Genomic DNA, 16,568 nt, shown 5'->3' on the forward strand with positions numbered 1-16,568 from the left:
GAGATCTTTCTTCTTCCGCTTCTCCTGCTTTCCCTCAAATGCTAGGGCCACATCCTCCTCCTCCTACTTGACCTTGATCCCTTTGCTGCTGCTACCTGTCTTCGACTGTCGTCTGATCTCTTCTTGGCGAAGAGTTGCCCACATCTCGTCCCAAGGTAAGAGAGTCCCTCTGCCCAAGATACACTGGACAAACACTTCCCAATCTTCTGAGACAACATTCAAGGTTGTCCTCACCATAAGATCCTGATCTGGTGTCGCTCCTATAGCAGTCAACTGGTCTCGAATTTCATTCAGTCCTCCAAGGAAGGTGTCAATCGATTGACCCCCCTTCATCTGATACAACTTCATTTGGTTCTCGAGCAACATTCTTCTTTGCACAGAAGTATGCTGGTACAGGTTCTTGAGAGCCTCCCACATCTCAATTGTCGTTTCCTTCTCGGCTATATGTGGTACCACATGATCCTTGACGCCGTCAAGGATAATGCACTTAGCCCTCGCCATCGCCTCTTCGTACTTGTTATCATTGGGGTCAACTGGGATAGCTATAATCTTCAAGGCGAAGCTTTTGACATGATTCCTGTCAAGCACTGATAAGATTATGGCCTTCCAGACTGCGAAGTTCGATGCTCCGTCCAGCCTATCCTGGTCTCTTACCCCATGTAGTGCGATGACGCTCCTCTACTTCCCTCTTGGTAGTTCTCTGTTTGACTCCTCTGAGTCTCTACTTCCCGTATGGAAGTTCTCTTCCGAACTCCCTCTGAGTCCTGATTTCCCTCGTGGAAATCCTTCTATCACTTGTCGAGATGTCCCCTACTCTGATCATCTTGTGCAACTGCACTGCTAATCCAAGTTCCTCGGCTAGAAACCCTCGGTAACAACTCCTCTGGCCCTGCTCTATCAGGTATTGTTCTGACTATAGTACCTCACCAGCTCCACGCTGCAATATTTTTGCAGCCTTCTAGACTCCGGTAACTGCCTCTCTATGAACTACGTCGGCGCCTCTCTGCCTCACGCTGGCTCTGCGTCACCCCAGATGTGTCTGTGTCAGCCCTGGGATGCCCTGCGTCAGCCCCATGGCCCTCTGCATCAGCAACACTGGCCTCTCTAAGGCTCTCCGCAACTCCCAACTTCTTCTGTGTGGCTCTAACTGGCTCTGAGTCGCACCTCTTGGCCTCTGCGCTGCTAGAAACAGCTTTTGTCACCTCGGGATAGTTGTTTTCTGTTGTTATTGCTCCACTCGATTGATGTTTCTTAGTCTTCCTATTATCTGCAATCACCCTCTGATACCATGTTGAAGTTTCTAACTTAGTTCAGAAACCCTCCATGCACTTTATCTAATTTATTCCTACCTACTTGTTATGTTACTTAACAAGTTATTTACAATGTAAATATTGAAAATAAACACCAGTGCATGCTCAACATATTACAGATCAGCGACTAAAAGAAACAAGAACAAACACACCACATGACACCATTATTTTTGGACCAATGTCCCCGGAAAAACCCAATGCGAGAAAACCAGTGCAGCTATCTGAGGGTTTTCTTATTAAGCAATATCAGAGTACAATCTGGGTGCCGAAATTGGCCTACCTAACAGAGAATTTCCTTAGCAGCTATACCTCACAGTTTGAGAGAAATCTCTTGGCTGAAACTCCGGAAAATCCTTCCGGCAATTTCTCAGCACAAAACTGCTCCTGCAACCCCAGCGTCTACCCAATCTGGACTGCATCAGCCCCTCTCTGTCCCACCTGGCCCTGCGTCAGCCTTTCTTGCCCTGTGTCAGCCCCAGGAGGCTCTTCGTCAGCTCTGGGAGCCTCTACGTCAGCTACACTGGCCCCTCTGGTGCTCTGCGCAGCACTTGGCTGCCTATGCGTGGCCCTGCGTGAGCGCTTGCTAGCTCTGTGTCACCCTCCTTGGTTGCTGCGCTGCTCTCCCGGCACAATCTCTGCCTTCTCTGTTTCTCTGTACTCAATGCCCCTCAGTAATCAATGCCCCTCATCTGCTCTCTCGATCATTGATTCTATCTCTCTTAACAAACCACGTTCTAGATAATAGAATGACTGATCCTCTAGTGTGTTCTCCAAGTGACCCTCAAGCCTCCTCTTATACTTTTCTTGTTGACATCTCAATGGCCGATATTAAGTCCCTAATCAACGGCTAAGATTAGATCTAGCTTGATCCATGTATTTTGGACCACTCTAACACAGATTCATATTAATACATATTAATATTTTATTTCCCCTAAGTTTAGACTTAGGGACTCCATTAAAATATTAATTATTTTAATATCTCCTGATCTATTTAGAATCTGCCCAAACCCTTTCTGGGTATTCAAGATCTCATGTGCCCCAACCTCGCCACCAAATTTCATGGCTAGAGCACATCCGATGCTACCGCAAATCAACACCAAACTCCATGCGGCTCATCTTATGTATGGCAGCTGATATTTTTCTTAGATCCCTCTCATCGAGAGGTGTAGGATTGATCTAAAGATCATCCGATTCCGATAAGTATTCATGGAGTTATGAATTTATTTGTGTTATAAGACAATTTGACAAGGTCGGCCAGCAACCAAATAAACCCCACATGTGCTCAATGTTTTAGTATAAAACGAGATGACTTGAGAGTCATTTCTCACACACACTTCTATCTTGATTTCTCTCCACTTGTCTTGGGTTTTTAGTGGAAGAGAAATCTAGGAGTGGAAGCCCTAGACGTTGGAGGATTGAGGTTGCACTAGCCACAGTCAAGAAGAAAAATGATGCCCTAATCTAGAGAATGCAGTCAAGTGAGAAGCCCTAACGCTACAAGGAGGACAACCCTAGTATCTACACAGTCTAAGGAATACGTTGCTTAAGCACTACTAACACTATCAAGAAGAAGCCCTAGCCTATACGCCAGCCTCTACACAGCCAAGAAAGAGGTTGCCCTAGACAGCGTGAAGAGCTGTGTGGACAGCAGAGCCTTAACCGTTGTATGAAGGGTCAAAGGGACAGCATGGAGGCTGCCCTAAACAGCGTGAAGGGCTGTGGTGATAGCGTGGTGAGAAAGAGCAGTTTTTAGGGTAAGTTAAGGGTTGGCTAATTAGGTCGAGGAACAAAAGGGCAGACTAGGCCGAGGAATAGCAAGTGTCAAGGTCGAGGAGCAGCGTGGCAGTTCTGGAAGAGAAGTCGAGTTGTTATAGGTGCAACGGATCTGTTTTAGGGCTTCACAAGTATTGTTTAAGGGCTGGATTGAAGGGTTGTAAGGCTGCAAAGCTTAAGGACAGATTGACGTTGTTTTAGGGCAGTGTGGTGAAGGTTTGGAGAGAGGTTGAAAGCTCCAACAACTGTTGTGTGAGATTGTAGCCAACAACTAGATAAAGGGTTGTAGGGTGATGCCCTAACCAGTGATGCAGTGCAGTAGTGCAGCGTCATGAACAGTAGTATGGCAAGGCTATTAGACAGCAGCAAAGGTATGCTAAGGCAAAGAGCATGTAAAGCATGGCAAGCAGGAAAACATGGAATGGCCATGTCACTAACAGTGGGTCAACATTATGCTAAATAGGACAAATAGCTACATGGTGTTGTTAACTAGTGCAGCAAAGTAAATGGGAAAGTAAGGTGACTAGTGCGGCAAAGATACATGGGACAGCAGGCTACATAGCGCTGCAAAAATGCATGGGACAGCAAGCAAACTTGGAATGAACAGTGGGACAGTTGTATGCCTCATAGGACAGCAGTGACTAGCATGGTACAGCAATGGACAGCAGTGCAGCATCAGGTGCAGCAGTATGAAGTGTACAGCATGGTCATGAGGTCCAGCATTGTGATGATGGGTGCAGCATGATGACAAGATGCAACGCAATGATACGTGAAGGAGTCACCTTGGAGAATCAGTTGAAGCAGCATGTCTTCAACTGATCTCATGTATCATCTTCTTAAGAGATGATCTATGCACTTATCTAGATAAGTCAAAGTGTTGACTTTTGTTGTAAATGTACTATCTCTCTCTCTCTTCTCTCTCTCTGTTGAACTATTGAAGAACATATAAGAAGAATTGATCAAGGGTTTCCCCACATTTGGGTTTGTTCTTGGCTAGCGCCACATCTTGTGTCCTCTTGTCTTGGCTTGTCTTCTGCTATTTATGTTTATGTTCTATCTGCAGTTTACTTTAATGTTGATGTGATTGCTAATCTGGAAAAGATATTGAGCTAACTGTGAAAATTGAATTAAATTGCTAGAACATATCTAAAATTTGCACTTCCGCTAGTGGATCTCCTTTTGAAACTTGTTTTGTATATTTGTTACTTTCACCTATAGATTTGTGCATCACAACATGGAACAGAGAGGGAAGATGCTACAGAAGCATTAACATTAAAATGTTTATAAATAATTTCACATGCATCCATTTGCAAGTACAAGAGACACTAAAAGAATCACAGAAAAAGTTCAAGGCTATGCATGACCAATACAAAATCAAAAAAGATCTTTAGGGTAGGAGATGGATTTTCATTGCCCCTAAATGAGGAAAGCGTAACAAATATAAATATATAATATGAATAATAATAACAATATATATAATAATTAACAAGTATAGACTAATAAGTTATGAAAGGTCATGTTCACTGGTTGAGACATGACTATTCGTGAAGGGGTATCTTAGACTAATAAGTTATGAAAGGACATGTTTGCTGGTTGAGACATGAATATTCGTGAAGGGGTATCTTACCTAGTACATAAGCAGGGCCCTCATTTGTAGCCACAACATATATATCATCTCTTGTACATTCAATTTCTTATCTAAATATATTACTTGTCCTATAATGGATATTTACGTATTTCAGATATTCTGAATATTTCTGTTGCATATATTCGTTACAGAAAGATTGTAGATGTCTAGAAAGAAAATCAACACCATAATATATCAGTGATTGAAAGTGATGGAAAAAGTAGGCAACAGTGCTTACAAAGTCTATGCATTACTCTCATCCACCCATGCTGTATCAGGAAAACATGGGACAACTCTTGCCTTCCTAAAAAAGACTTATATCAGATGCCAAAGCAAAATTATCAAAAGATATGATCTTGCAAAATAAGATTGAAATTAGTCAACAAGATCTCTTGCATGGAGTTACCAAAAAATATGATCTTGCAAAAGAAGACTGAGATGGATCAACAAGATCTCTTGCATGCTCTATGAGGAAAACAAGGGGCGGCTCTTACCTTCCATAGAAAAATAATATCAGATGCCTTGAAACAAGAGATGGGTTTCTAGCTTTGCCAGAAACAGTTTCCGAGAATCACTAGTTCTTTACCATTACATATTGTTATTAACAAATTGTGCAAAACTTTAAACAGGAGAATATGACTTGCCACTCCTGCAAATCAGTGTTTAATAAATTTTATCTCTGGTACCGTTTTTCCAACGTCTGTAATCCAAAATCAAAGTGCTTCTGCAATGTAACAATGACCAATTCGATGGCGCTTGATCTTTTTAATTAACAGTAACAAATATACAAAATGGCAGCAAACAAAACATTTATTAGTTGTTAAGCACAGAAGGATTGGCTATCAAGTATATATATTTCGCATGAAACAAAACCAATGGGCAATTAAACCATCGCCTGAGCCTGTCTGAAACAGAACTCCAGAAACTGCTTGCCACCCTAGCATCTCTAAGATGCCACCTGTCAATATAACATTGATCCTTTTCCAGATATTCTATCACCTGTTCACAAAATTACATCAGAACTAATCATTAATCATTTAGTGCAGGAGGTTATTCAAACGGGATTTCAAGAACTAATTTGACTTCGACTTGAAGCCTTGCCCTCTCAATCTGAAAGTCTTTCAAGATGTTTTACTACCAGGTCATTTAGTACCCACAAGTTACCTTCCAACTAGATGATATATGTATAACACGGCTAGAAATTCAACTTTTCTTCTTGAACGTGCTTAAATCATACACATGGTATTTATGTCTGTCAGACTGTTCAGCCGGGACAAACTTCAAATTATGACATTAGAGCTTTCCCAGATTTCTAAAGCTTCTTCTCAGGTAAGCTGAGAGAAATGAAAGGACTTGAATAAGTTACAGCAGTCTGACTGCTACATATTTTACTGAATTTCAAGAAGAATCCAACCATGGTGAAGTTAAACTACTATACAAAAAATAGTAGGCCACAATAACTGACCAACTGATTTATTTAAAAAATTGGTAATATTAGTACACCGCTATTCCTCATATCTGTACAAGTTCCTCTAATACGAAAGGAAATATTTCATGTGGTAAAAAGAGCCACAATAATCAAATATCTGAAATTCCGTCCTCAGACTGATTGAACTGGATTTAAGATATTACAGAGTCGATAGCGGAGCAGTTCTAGATATACACGTTACGGTACAACATTTGTGATTATACGTGCCCTTGAATTTGGTTGTGATACCTCGCATCAAAATCTCTCGCTCTTTGTTTTAAGTTCTGTGCACGAAGCATAAATATTTAGGGCATAATTTTCATAAGCTCTGTTTTAAAATACACAAAGGTTGAATTAAAAGTACAAGTGCAAGGGTAATCTTCCAAGTTTTGTGGCAGGCAGAAAAACAAGAAGATAATCAGCATTTCAAAATAAAGACACGGACTTACTTTTAGTTCTTCATGCAGCACAATGAATACCTTCTTCATCCGCTTGTGTCTCTGTATACAAAAAGGTAATTGTAATGTCTATTTTATATTCATTCATATATCAACTCCTGATAATAGAAATAAGTTCAAAAAAATCATCAACAGATTAGAATGTTATTGGGTGCTTATATGGCAGGATCCATGGATACTAATTAACATTAGACAGCAAGGCTAATATACAACCCAGAAATCTGATCACAATGCTATCCTCTAATTTCTTGAGAAAATATATTATTTTCACGCTCAAATTGTGTTCCCAACTCACTGGCAATCAAATACCAAACCATACTATTTGGTCACAAAATACATACTATTTGGTGATAAAAGCATAATTTCTTCCTTGCCAATTACATTTATATATGCCATGGCGTGATAATAATTGATCCCTGTAACATGGCTCCCACCAAATGCATAATCTTACTTGCACAAGTTCCAGTAGAATGACCCAGACCAAGCTCCTTTTTCCTTGTTTAGTAAAAATATTAGCAAATTTGAATATGTCAGATGAGTATGGGTACATTCATGACCAAGTTGAATTTGCCATGCAGCTTCAGTTACATGCTTACTATTCGAAACAAATCATGGAAGCTTCTCGGGCATGGATAAATCAAATTATCATACTCATTACATTTAATCTTGACATAATTGATGAGTTGGCACTAGACTGTCTGATTTTATTAAAATGTAACTAAAACATTGGAGAAAGTCGAGTTTGCCTGAATCTTTGGTTACAGTCATATCAGATCTAGACAAAGGAGGCTGTTCTAGACAGTCATATGCCTCCCACACTCTTGTCATAAAGAGACTTGTGGAGGTGAGACGAACATTACAAGCAATGGTCATTGACCCTCTTTGGGAATCATGGAACTTCCACTTCTGATAGAGAGCAAAAAATCAAGTCCATCATTCTTGATGATGCATGGTAGGACAAGGTCCAATACCTTCTACGGTTCACTGAACCAATTTTGACCTTGATTAGGGCATTTGATACAGATACACCTTGCTTGGGGGAAGTTTATGAAAACATTGATAGTATGTTGGAGAGGATAAGGGAAATTATCAGGGCAAGTGAAAATGACCCTTATGAAAGTTGAAACATTCTATTATTTAGTTAAGGACATCGTTACAGAAAGGTGGAACAAAATGACCACACCATCACACCTTTTGGCATATGCATTGCACCCTAAATGCTATCATTCTAAAATTGTATCTTTACCTGGTAGAACAACACCAAACAAAGATTCTGAAGTGGTACAAGGATATAAGACAACTTTGATGAAAATTTATAAAGATATGGGAGTTGCAATGGAAGTCCGCCAAGAATTTGGAGGGTTTGTACCATTGTTTTACAAAACGGCCGAGTCGAACCGAGTCAAAGGCCTGGCGAGTGACTCGGCCAGCTACCCGGTTCGATTGACCGAGTCATATGTGACTCGGTCAACCCGGCCGGGTAGCTGGCCGAGTCACTGTTGGGACGGCTGGGCAGCGTAAATGATAAAAAAATTCATAACAGAGACTTATATATTGCAAATTAGACGTATTGGAGCATGCTCTCACCACTGTTAGCTTCAGAATGCTGAGATATTGTAACAGCCTTTTGTATTGATCATGATGTTAGAACAGACCAGAGAAAATGTTCAAACAATGATCATGAACGAATGTCCTTAAGTTAATTAATTGACAACCGCCTGATGTATATAGGAATTGGATGCCTCTTAATGTGTACTGTGTGTAGAAATTTCACTTAGACGTTTTATGACAGCAAGAAGGACAAGTGAAATCACAATATAATGAGATAGATAATTGCTATTGTTAACAGTGATTTTTCAATTTGACAAATTAATGCATCTGAAAGATAACTCACAAAGAGAGAAATAATGCTATCTACTATCGCATAAGTCAACTAACAATGAGCTTCAGAGACAAAAGGAAAACACCAGGCCTAAGATATGGTACAGTGAACATTGAATCAGCCTGGATATGAATGTTGGACTCCAATTTGGCAATGTGACCCCTTCAGAATGCAACGCTGAGCCTGCAATTACAGATTTATTGGCCCTGTACTGTATACATTAAGGAAGAGACCCTGTAGACGCTGGTGGCTGAGGGAGACAACGCTGAACAAGGCTGCAGAAAAGAGAAATAAGCCTTTTAGACCTGTGATAATGCCCAATAAGCCAGTGGCCAGGGTAAGGAAAGATAATCAGGCCTGTAAATCAACAGGGATAGTCACAAATGACAAATTCTCAATGTAAACTCACACCAATCCCTCAAAAATTCATCTCTAGGCCTGTAAATAAAATATCAGTATATATGATTAACAACAATAAATCTATTAAACCCCCAGCGTCAAGGGTAAATGTCCCCTTTAAAGCTTGTAATAGGGTTTGATACCCTCGGTGCCTGCAGCTAGGTTTCTTTTGGCAAATGTGGGCCAGATGGATACAAAGTTGTCTTCCATCTATATTATAATGCTGTGTGTTTGGAAACATGAATGAAAATCTTTAAAATTATGTTTAAAATATTTAAAATTATGTTTTTTAATAAAAAAAAAAAATATTTAATGTATTTTTTACAACGACCGAGTCATTGAAATCGAGCCGGACGAGTCATTACCGTTTCGGAGTCGGAGTCGGAGTCGATCCTCGGCCGAGTCGGAGTCGGAGTCGGAGTCGTAAAACATTGGTTTGTACAGTCTACTGGTAGCTTTTCAGATCCAATAGCTATGGATGATCGAGGGCATATTGATCCTATTACTTGGTGGGGCTTCCATGGTGGGGATAGCATTCATCTCTCTACTCTAGCCACTAGGTTGTTATCATAGGTTGCTAGTTCCTCATCAGCTGAGAGGAATTGGAGTACATATGGCTTCATCCATTCAGTGAAGCAAAACAGGCTGGGAGCAGCAAAGGCTGAGGATCTTGTTTATGTTCATTCCAACCTTCGTCTTCTATCACATGTTGAACCAGAGTAAAAAAAAGGTCCGAGCAGGATGTGGGATGTGGAGCCTGAGATCTCTGACTTGAACCTGACATTGAAGGCCATAACTCACCTCAACCTACTTGAGGATATTGTTCCACCACCAGTCCAGCCCACTGATGCAGCTTCCTACATTCCAGGACCCCCATCATCTATTCATGATGTAGAGTTGCAATATGCAGAAGATATAGATCCATTTGAGAATATGTAAATGTATTTACTAGTATCATTTATGATATTATGATCCTATTTGTTACTTTGTATGAGGGAGGATGCATCATTTCAGTGTTTCAATCTTCGTATTTATCATTCAGTTCTCTAAAAAGGTTAGATGGTTTCATGGAGTATTTGCTTTTTTAGCTCTAAAAGTGTTTTTCAAAATTTTAAAAATATTATTATATTTTAGTTTTTGTGTACGTGACATATCCTTGTCATATCCGGATCTTGGATTTTCTAAAAACTAGAGGATCCGGATCCGGATCCGTATCCGTATTTGTATCCGTATCCGAATCCTGATAACTTAGATTAAAACAGCTCCTAATCCAAACCTGGAAGCATTGCATTCAATTATAAAAGGTTTTGAAAAATCAGGAGTTGATAACATCGGTGATGAAGATATGACCTCCTTTAAGATTTCAAAACATTGTTTTGCTTGATCATCCCATATGAATGAATTTATCTTTAAAATATTTGTTAGAGGAGCAGTTATGTTGGCATAATTTCGAATAAATCGTCGGTAGTATCTAGTCAATCCTAAAAATATTCTTAAATTAGAGATGTTAACAGGTTTAGGCCATTCTTTAATGCAACTTTGGTTTTCCATCTTGCTTCTTTTATAGATGTAATGTCATGAAGCTTAAGTTCATTTTCGAGATATGGTTTAAGTCCAGTGAGGTATGATTGATTAAGGTATTTTTCTGATAATCTGGGTACTCGAAGACTAGTGTCTCCCATTCTCTAGTAAAATTGTCCACACTTCCTTTTTGTTGTAGTTTGGTGAGTTCTGTGAAGAATTCTTCTTCCTTGGTACCTTGGAACCATTTAAAGAAAGCATCTTTAAATTTACTCCAACTAATCAAATATGCCGATTTTTTACACCACATATACCAATTATACGCTTCACCTTCAAGTTGCATGCACGCATGCTTGATTTTTCCATCGTCATTTATCCTCACTAGTAGGATGGCATTTAAACTCTTCCACTTTAGTCATTTATCCCCATCACAAGGCACAGGTCTTATATCGATTGGCTGGACTTATATAATGGAAGCCTCCCACAGTCGTTTTGATAGGAGTTGGGCTTAAAGAGTGAGAACTTAGTGAGAGTTGAATGAGGGTATTTTTCCTATGTGTGTCAACCTAGCAAGTTGTATGGATCTTCAACAATCCTACTAAAAGAAGCAATAATAGGTCGTACAGTCTAGAACTATAGAGTTCAAGCCCACAATGTTCTCAAAGGAAAGCTTAAGGAAAAACCACTTATAGCTGCTAATGTAGTTGTTGGAGATCCACGAGATGCAAACAGTGATGGTGACTTTGCTAAAGAAATGGCATTTCTGTTAAATTATGGTATGTTCTATGCTTAGTGCAGTTTACTTCTTTTCTTCTTATTAGCCATTGATTAGCAATCACATATACATTAAGTAAAGTGCAGATAGAACATTAAACGATCGACAGAAAACAAGCCAAGACAAGAGAAACAAGATGTGGCAACTAGCCAGGGACAAACCCCAATGCAGGGAAACCCTTTGATCAAATCTTCTTTTATCTTCAATAGTTCAGCAGAGAGAAATTGTACAAAATCAGAGTTCTGTAATTTTATATCAGCAGCAGCAAACCCTAGATCAGCGAAGTCAAACTTGGTCAAATGAGTTGAAATTGACCTCCAATATGCTTGGTCAATATCCAGTCAACTAGCCCTCGAACAGCGTGAAGAAACAGCCCTTGAACAACCCCAAAAACACAGTTGAACTGTTGTTGACTGAAGTCAACCTACTACCCAAAACTAGGGCAGTCAACGCTAGTCAAACCTGTGGACAGATTCCCTCGATTTTTGTGCCAAAATCTGCGGCATGCCTAGGAGAGGCAGCCACACCAAAACCGCACCCTTGATGACTCAACGCTTGGTCAACGCAGGTCAAAGAGACCTTCAATGGCTTCTGCGTCCTCCTTACCCTAATGCGTCCTCCTTCCCACGTGTGAGCTGCTCCTTGTATAACCCAAAGCTAAGGAAAGAGAGAGAAGAATGAGTGAGATGAGATGGTGAGAAAAAGAATCGACCTCTCTTGTATTTATATGATTCACTGGGCATGTGTGCCACACATTTAACTGCTCGCCGACCTTGACGATTTGTCAAGTAAATACAAATAAATTCATATCTCCATAAATACTTGTCGGAATCGAATGATCTTTAGATCAATCCTACATCTCTCGACAAGAGGAATCTAGGAAAAATATCAGCTGCCATAAATGAGGTGACCCACATGGAGTTTGGCCCTAGTTGCCAATTTTAACAATTTCCCACATTTTAAGAGGCTCACATCTTGAAGACAGGAAGGGATCTAATGTAGATATAGCTCAACATGGATGGCTTACCAAATAGTTTGAGAGTTTGTGGATCTTGGGAATTATACCCTCACAGAGGGCATTGAGATAGCCAGATGGAGCATTATCGATGTTACTCAATATGGATGGTTGTCCAATAATTCAGGAGTTTCGGGAGGTGGAATCTTCAAACTCAAGAAATCGAATCAGGAGCAACACCTCTATGAGGGTTATGAGACAACTTGATGGAGCTCAAATAAGCAGCTTCCATTTCCATTTCCTTCTGGCATTTTAGTTTCATTTAGTGTGTTTGATTTCAATAAATTTTGTTTTCGGTGCTACAAGCCTTAAGAGGGATGTTAGAATATAAGGATTACATGTGTAATAAAGTCATCTAAGTGACTTGGGTTTCAGTTATTATTTTCTTTTAGGGTTTTGGACAAATAAGCACCTCGAACTCTTTGTAAGAAAAGTGAATCTCATTGTAATAAATGCACCAGTTATTCATAATATCAATGAGCATTGTTGTTTAATCTCCCTCATGTGCTCTGCAATGTAACCCTATCTAGGGTTTCTAGCTCTTGTAACAATAAGTCTGTATAAATGGTGCAACCAGATTCTAAATGTTCAGGAAGGCAAGCATAGGAAATAAAACCTAACTAAACCAATATCTAAATAAGCATAAAAGATAATCTTCACTAGTAATTAATTCAACTTATAAGATAAATATAAAAAAGGATAGCAGATCTTCAATGTGCAAGTACACATATCAAGAATGTATGAACATCAGGCTCTACTTGTATGATTAGCATTGCAGGCAATTGAAGTTCTGCTTTTAAAATTTTATCCAAAATCAATAGCAGAGATGAATAAACATACCAAAGCACACTGACTGTAAGCTTTCTTCACTTGTTCTGAAATGGTAGCAAATAACTGTGTATCGCCTTTATCTTTTGCAGAGTGCAAATCTATTCCCAATTTTTGAAAGTCCTCCCTGGAAAATAAGACCCTTCAAATCAACAAATCAGGTATAGAGATTACAACAAACCAAAATATATCATTAAGTATTCTATGGTTTGACTATAACTAGAACCCAATGAAGCTTCACAAAGCTGACAGTAGCATGCAATTCATATGCCAAGTTTTCATCTTAATGCATATAAACTAAATGTGCTTTATCACAGACATTAAGTTGTTAGGAACCAACTCTACATACTCGAAAAATGTAAAACATGGAGAAAATAAAACATGTCCTACACAACAATTAAAATTCACATAAAATGCATAGTCCAAATTGGTTAAAAAGATTTAATGAAAGAACACATAAATCTTACTTATCGCTCTCAAGGGCTGTATTTAGCAACTGGTAACAAGTATATTTCTCCTGAAACTCATGGACATACTCTTTGAACCTGGAATACAAACTTTGGTCATCAGATAAAACCAAAAAAAGTATTAAAAAAATTGTATCATATCATAAACTTTTGCAAGACAAGGAAAAAGAGTAACTCACTGTTCAATGTTCTTGATCGACCCTCTGAGTTCAGCTTTATCCTTCTCATACTTAGCATAGAATACCTGCCCTTCATCAGCCGGTGCAGGTTTCTTTTTTGATGGGATTGAGTTGTTTTCCCCTTTAGTATTTTCTTTACGTTTTTCAACCGGATTGATATTTCCCTTGGTCTTTTGCACAACATCTTTATTGTCACATGTTGTGGCATCTTGTACCTTCCCTTTATATTCTGGTTTCTGCAAACCACTGGTAGGAGTCTTTCTGTAACCAGAACTTCCCTGAGTTTCTGGCCCCCGAAATGGACTTGTCTTTGTCATTTCAGTAGTGGTAACTTTCACTGGCATTTCTGTCATCTCGTGTCTTGACAAAGGCTCTACATCTGTATGATCTGAGTGTAAGGGCTGTCGAGCTTGAGTAAATGCAGCCTTCTTAATAGGTTTTACCAGATCTGACATTCCATCCTCCAGCATCCTTTTACCAATTCGTCCATCGTGTTTACTGAATTCTTCAACTGGTTCAGAAGGCGACAGTTTTTTCAATTCAGGAACTGCTTTTCCAATTGCGCGCCCTTTAGCAACATCAGGGCTTTCACCTTCCCTTTTAGCTCCACTTTTTACTTTAGCATCCATACTACCTCTATTTGTTTGTGATTTTTCAAATCTACTCTTAGGTTCTTGAGGCTCTTCTTCAGACACCGGTTCCCTAAATTCTCCCAATTCTAGATCTGAATATTCCCTTTTCAGGGTACTCTCCTTTACAGAATGTAATTGGCGTTTCTCAATCTCAACATTCTTGGTGTCCTTTGATGCATTGCGCATAACTGATAATCCCAATGATCCTGCATCCTTTCTCCCACTTAGGTCCACAGGCCGTTTGCATTGTGAATCAATGGACTTGTATCTTTCTGCATTTTCACTCTCCTTTGAAAAATTGGAATTATTGAATTTTTCTTTAGCCACTACATCATCATCTGGTGCAGTCTTGAGTGTCATTTCATATCTTGAATTTTTGTCTTCCATACTAGAGCTTTTGGCAGTGGAGATGTCGCTTTCATTAGCTGGTCTTGATGCTCTGTCATTTAGTTTACCTACTTTATTTAAAGAGTCAGCATACCTCCCAGAACCCTGCATAACATCTGGAACCTTTGTTCTTGAATTAGAATCAAAAGGCCTTTGATATGACTGCTGTCCATCAAGATGTTGATCAAAACTTTCAGCATCATCCAAATCTTTAGCAAAAGCAGTCTGAGCCCTTGTAGAAGCCTGTCCCCTGAAGGTATCTTCATCATGGGCAGACCTTCCCACAGGAGTTGCATGTTCAAAAGCCCTTTCAGAGTTAGCATTTGTAAACCTTGCTTTGTTCATCACTTTTGCAACCTGTCGTGTCTCAAGATCTTTTCTATTAGAGGTAATTTCAGGTCTAGCAGGAGATTCAAAGAGGGATTGAGATAAGGTGACATCTCGATTTCTTCTCATATCTGAATCCAACTCATCCTTCTTTTCTGCTCGAATTCTGTTATCCTGTCTTGAGCTATACTTTTCAGATCCTATCTGACTTTGATTACTATCACGACCATGCTTAGAAATGTTTTTAGGCATCTTTTCAGATTTCTGCAGAGTCTTGCCAATTGGATTCTCCTTTGACAAATTGCTTTCATCCATAGGTGCACCCTTGGATCCTCGAACACCAATCGAACTATGAATATCTTCTCTTTTACGATGTTCTGGAGAAATGGTTATTTTCCCTTCAGGTGATTTGATTTCTCCCTCACAATGTATCAAATCAATATCTACAGCCATGTCAGTGTCATCTTCACCATCAGATGTTATCTTTCCAATGTAATGTTGGGCAATTTTGCTGATCTCTTCTCCCTCAACTATATCATCACAAACATCAATATCTTCTGAGTTCCTTGGTGACTGTGGGGGTTGCCCACTATTTTTTTGTTCAATCATCACCTTCTGCTTATAGTTTTCACCAAACTCGTCTCTGTCAGTATGGGAGGGGGTTAGTTTAGAATCACTGAGATCCTTCATGGTCTCAGCTTCATTGTCAGACTTATCATCATCACACATAATATCTACATCAGACTCTTCACTACTGCTAGAACTACCTTCACTCTCACTGTCACTGCTGCTTCCACTCCCACTTCCAGCTGGGCTTCTACTCTTGCTTTTGCTTCTACTTCTGCTCCTGCTTCTGCTTTGACTCCGATCACTATCACTTCCACTGTCACTACTTCCACTATCACTTTCACTGTCACTTCCACTATCACTGGAACTGCTGGAGCCACTTCCATCACTATTAATTGCTTTCTTGTGTTTCGCAATCACATCTGGAGACTCGTGCAGATGGTCATCTATTTCATCAACAATGTTCAAGTCTGAATCTTGTTTCGGGGTTGAGTGCATCTGCTGCTCACCAGTTGGTTCTCCAGCCTTGTCTGACAACGGTGACATGTCCACCAATGGAGAGACACTGGGTTGGCGTTCAAGAGAGCTGCAAACCAAATTCAAAAAATTATTGAATACAATAATTAAAAGCCAATATAATTCCAAAATAGATAAAGCAAATGTAAGCGAAAGGAAGTGTGTCATTTAAAGAACTTGCTAATTCTTATTTATCAGGGAATTGAAGGGATTTTCTATTTAATAGCCTGCTTCAAGTCAACACGAGTTCACAAGGATGTGGACTCGTGAAAGCAAACCTTTGACTAAGCTGCCACAACTAAGGAGTATCTATTCCACCAAAATCACTCCTCAACCACTCTAGCAAGTACCATTGCGCAACAAACACAAGGACAAGCACAAGTGTGTCCTGGGTGAGAATTGAACCCTGGTGGGAGCATTAGCATCGCAAACCCAGC

At 39.7% G+C, this 16,568-nt stretch overlaps 1 protein-coding gene across 2 annotated transcripts in view; it reads right to left on the reverse strand.

Moving 5' to 3' along the window:
- Window positions 1-5,870: 5,870 nt before the first annotated feature.
- LOC149222315 (dentin sialophosphoprotein-like protein) overlaps window positions 5,871-16,568 on the reverse strand; it is a 119,126-nt gene continuing 108,428 nt past the window's right edge. The window contains exons 8-12 of one of the 2 annotated variants that reach the window (XM_089385360.1): window positions 13,703-16,201; window positions 13,524-13,601; window positions 13,069-13,183; window positions 6,628-6,678; window positions 5,871-6,462 (exon numbers count right to left, since the gene is read on the reverse strand). In XM_089385360.1, coding sequence (XP_089241486.1) covers window positions 6,397-6,462; window positions 6,628-6,678; window positions 13,069-13,183; window positions 13,524-13,601; window positions 13,703-16,201 — 2,809 coding nt within the window. In that variant the 3' untranslated portion in view covers window positions 5,871-6,396. Of the gene's footprint in view, window positions 6,463-6,627; window positions 6,679-13,068; window positions 13,199-13,523; window positions 13,602-13,702; window positions 16,202-16,568 lie in introns of both variants that reach the window. The other variant, XM_089385359.1, reaches the window with a different exon arrangement.

Source organism: Pinus tabuliformis, chromosome Q, assembly GCF_031772625.1.
Source record: "Pinus tabuliformis cultivar Carrire ecotype Pingquan chromosome Q, CPIR1, whole genome shotgun sequence".
NCBI classification, from domain to species: domain Eukaryota; kingdom Viridiplantae; phylum Streptophyta; class Pinopsida; order Pinales; family Pinaceae; genus Pinus; species Pinus tabuliformis.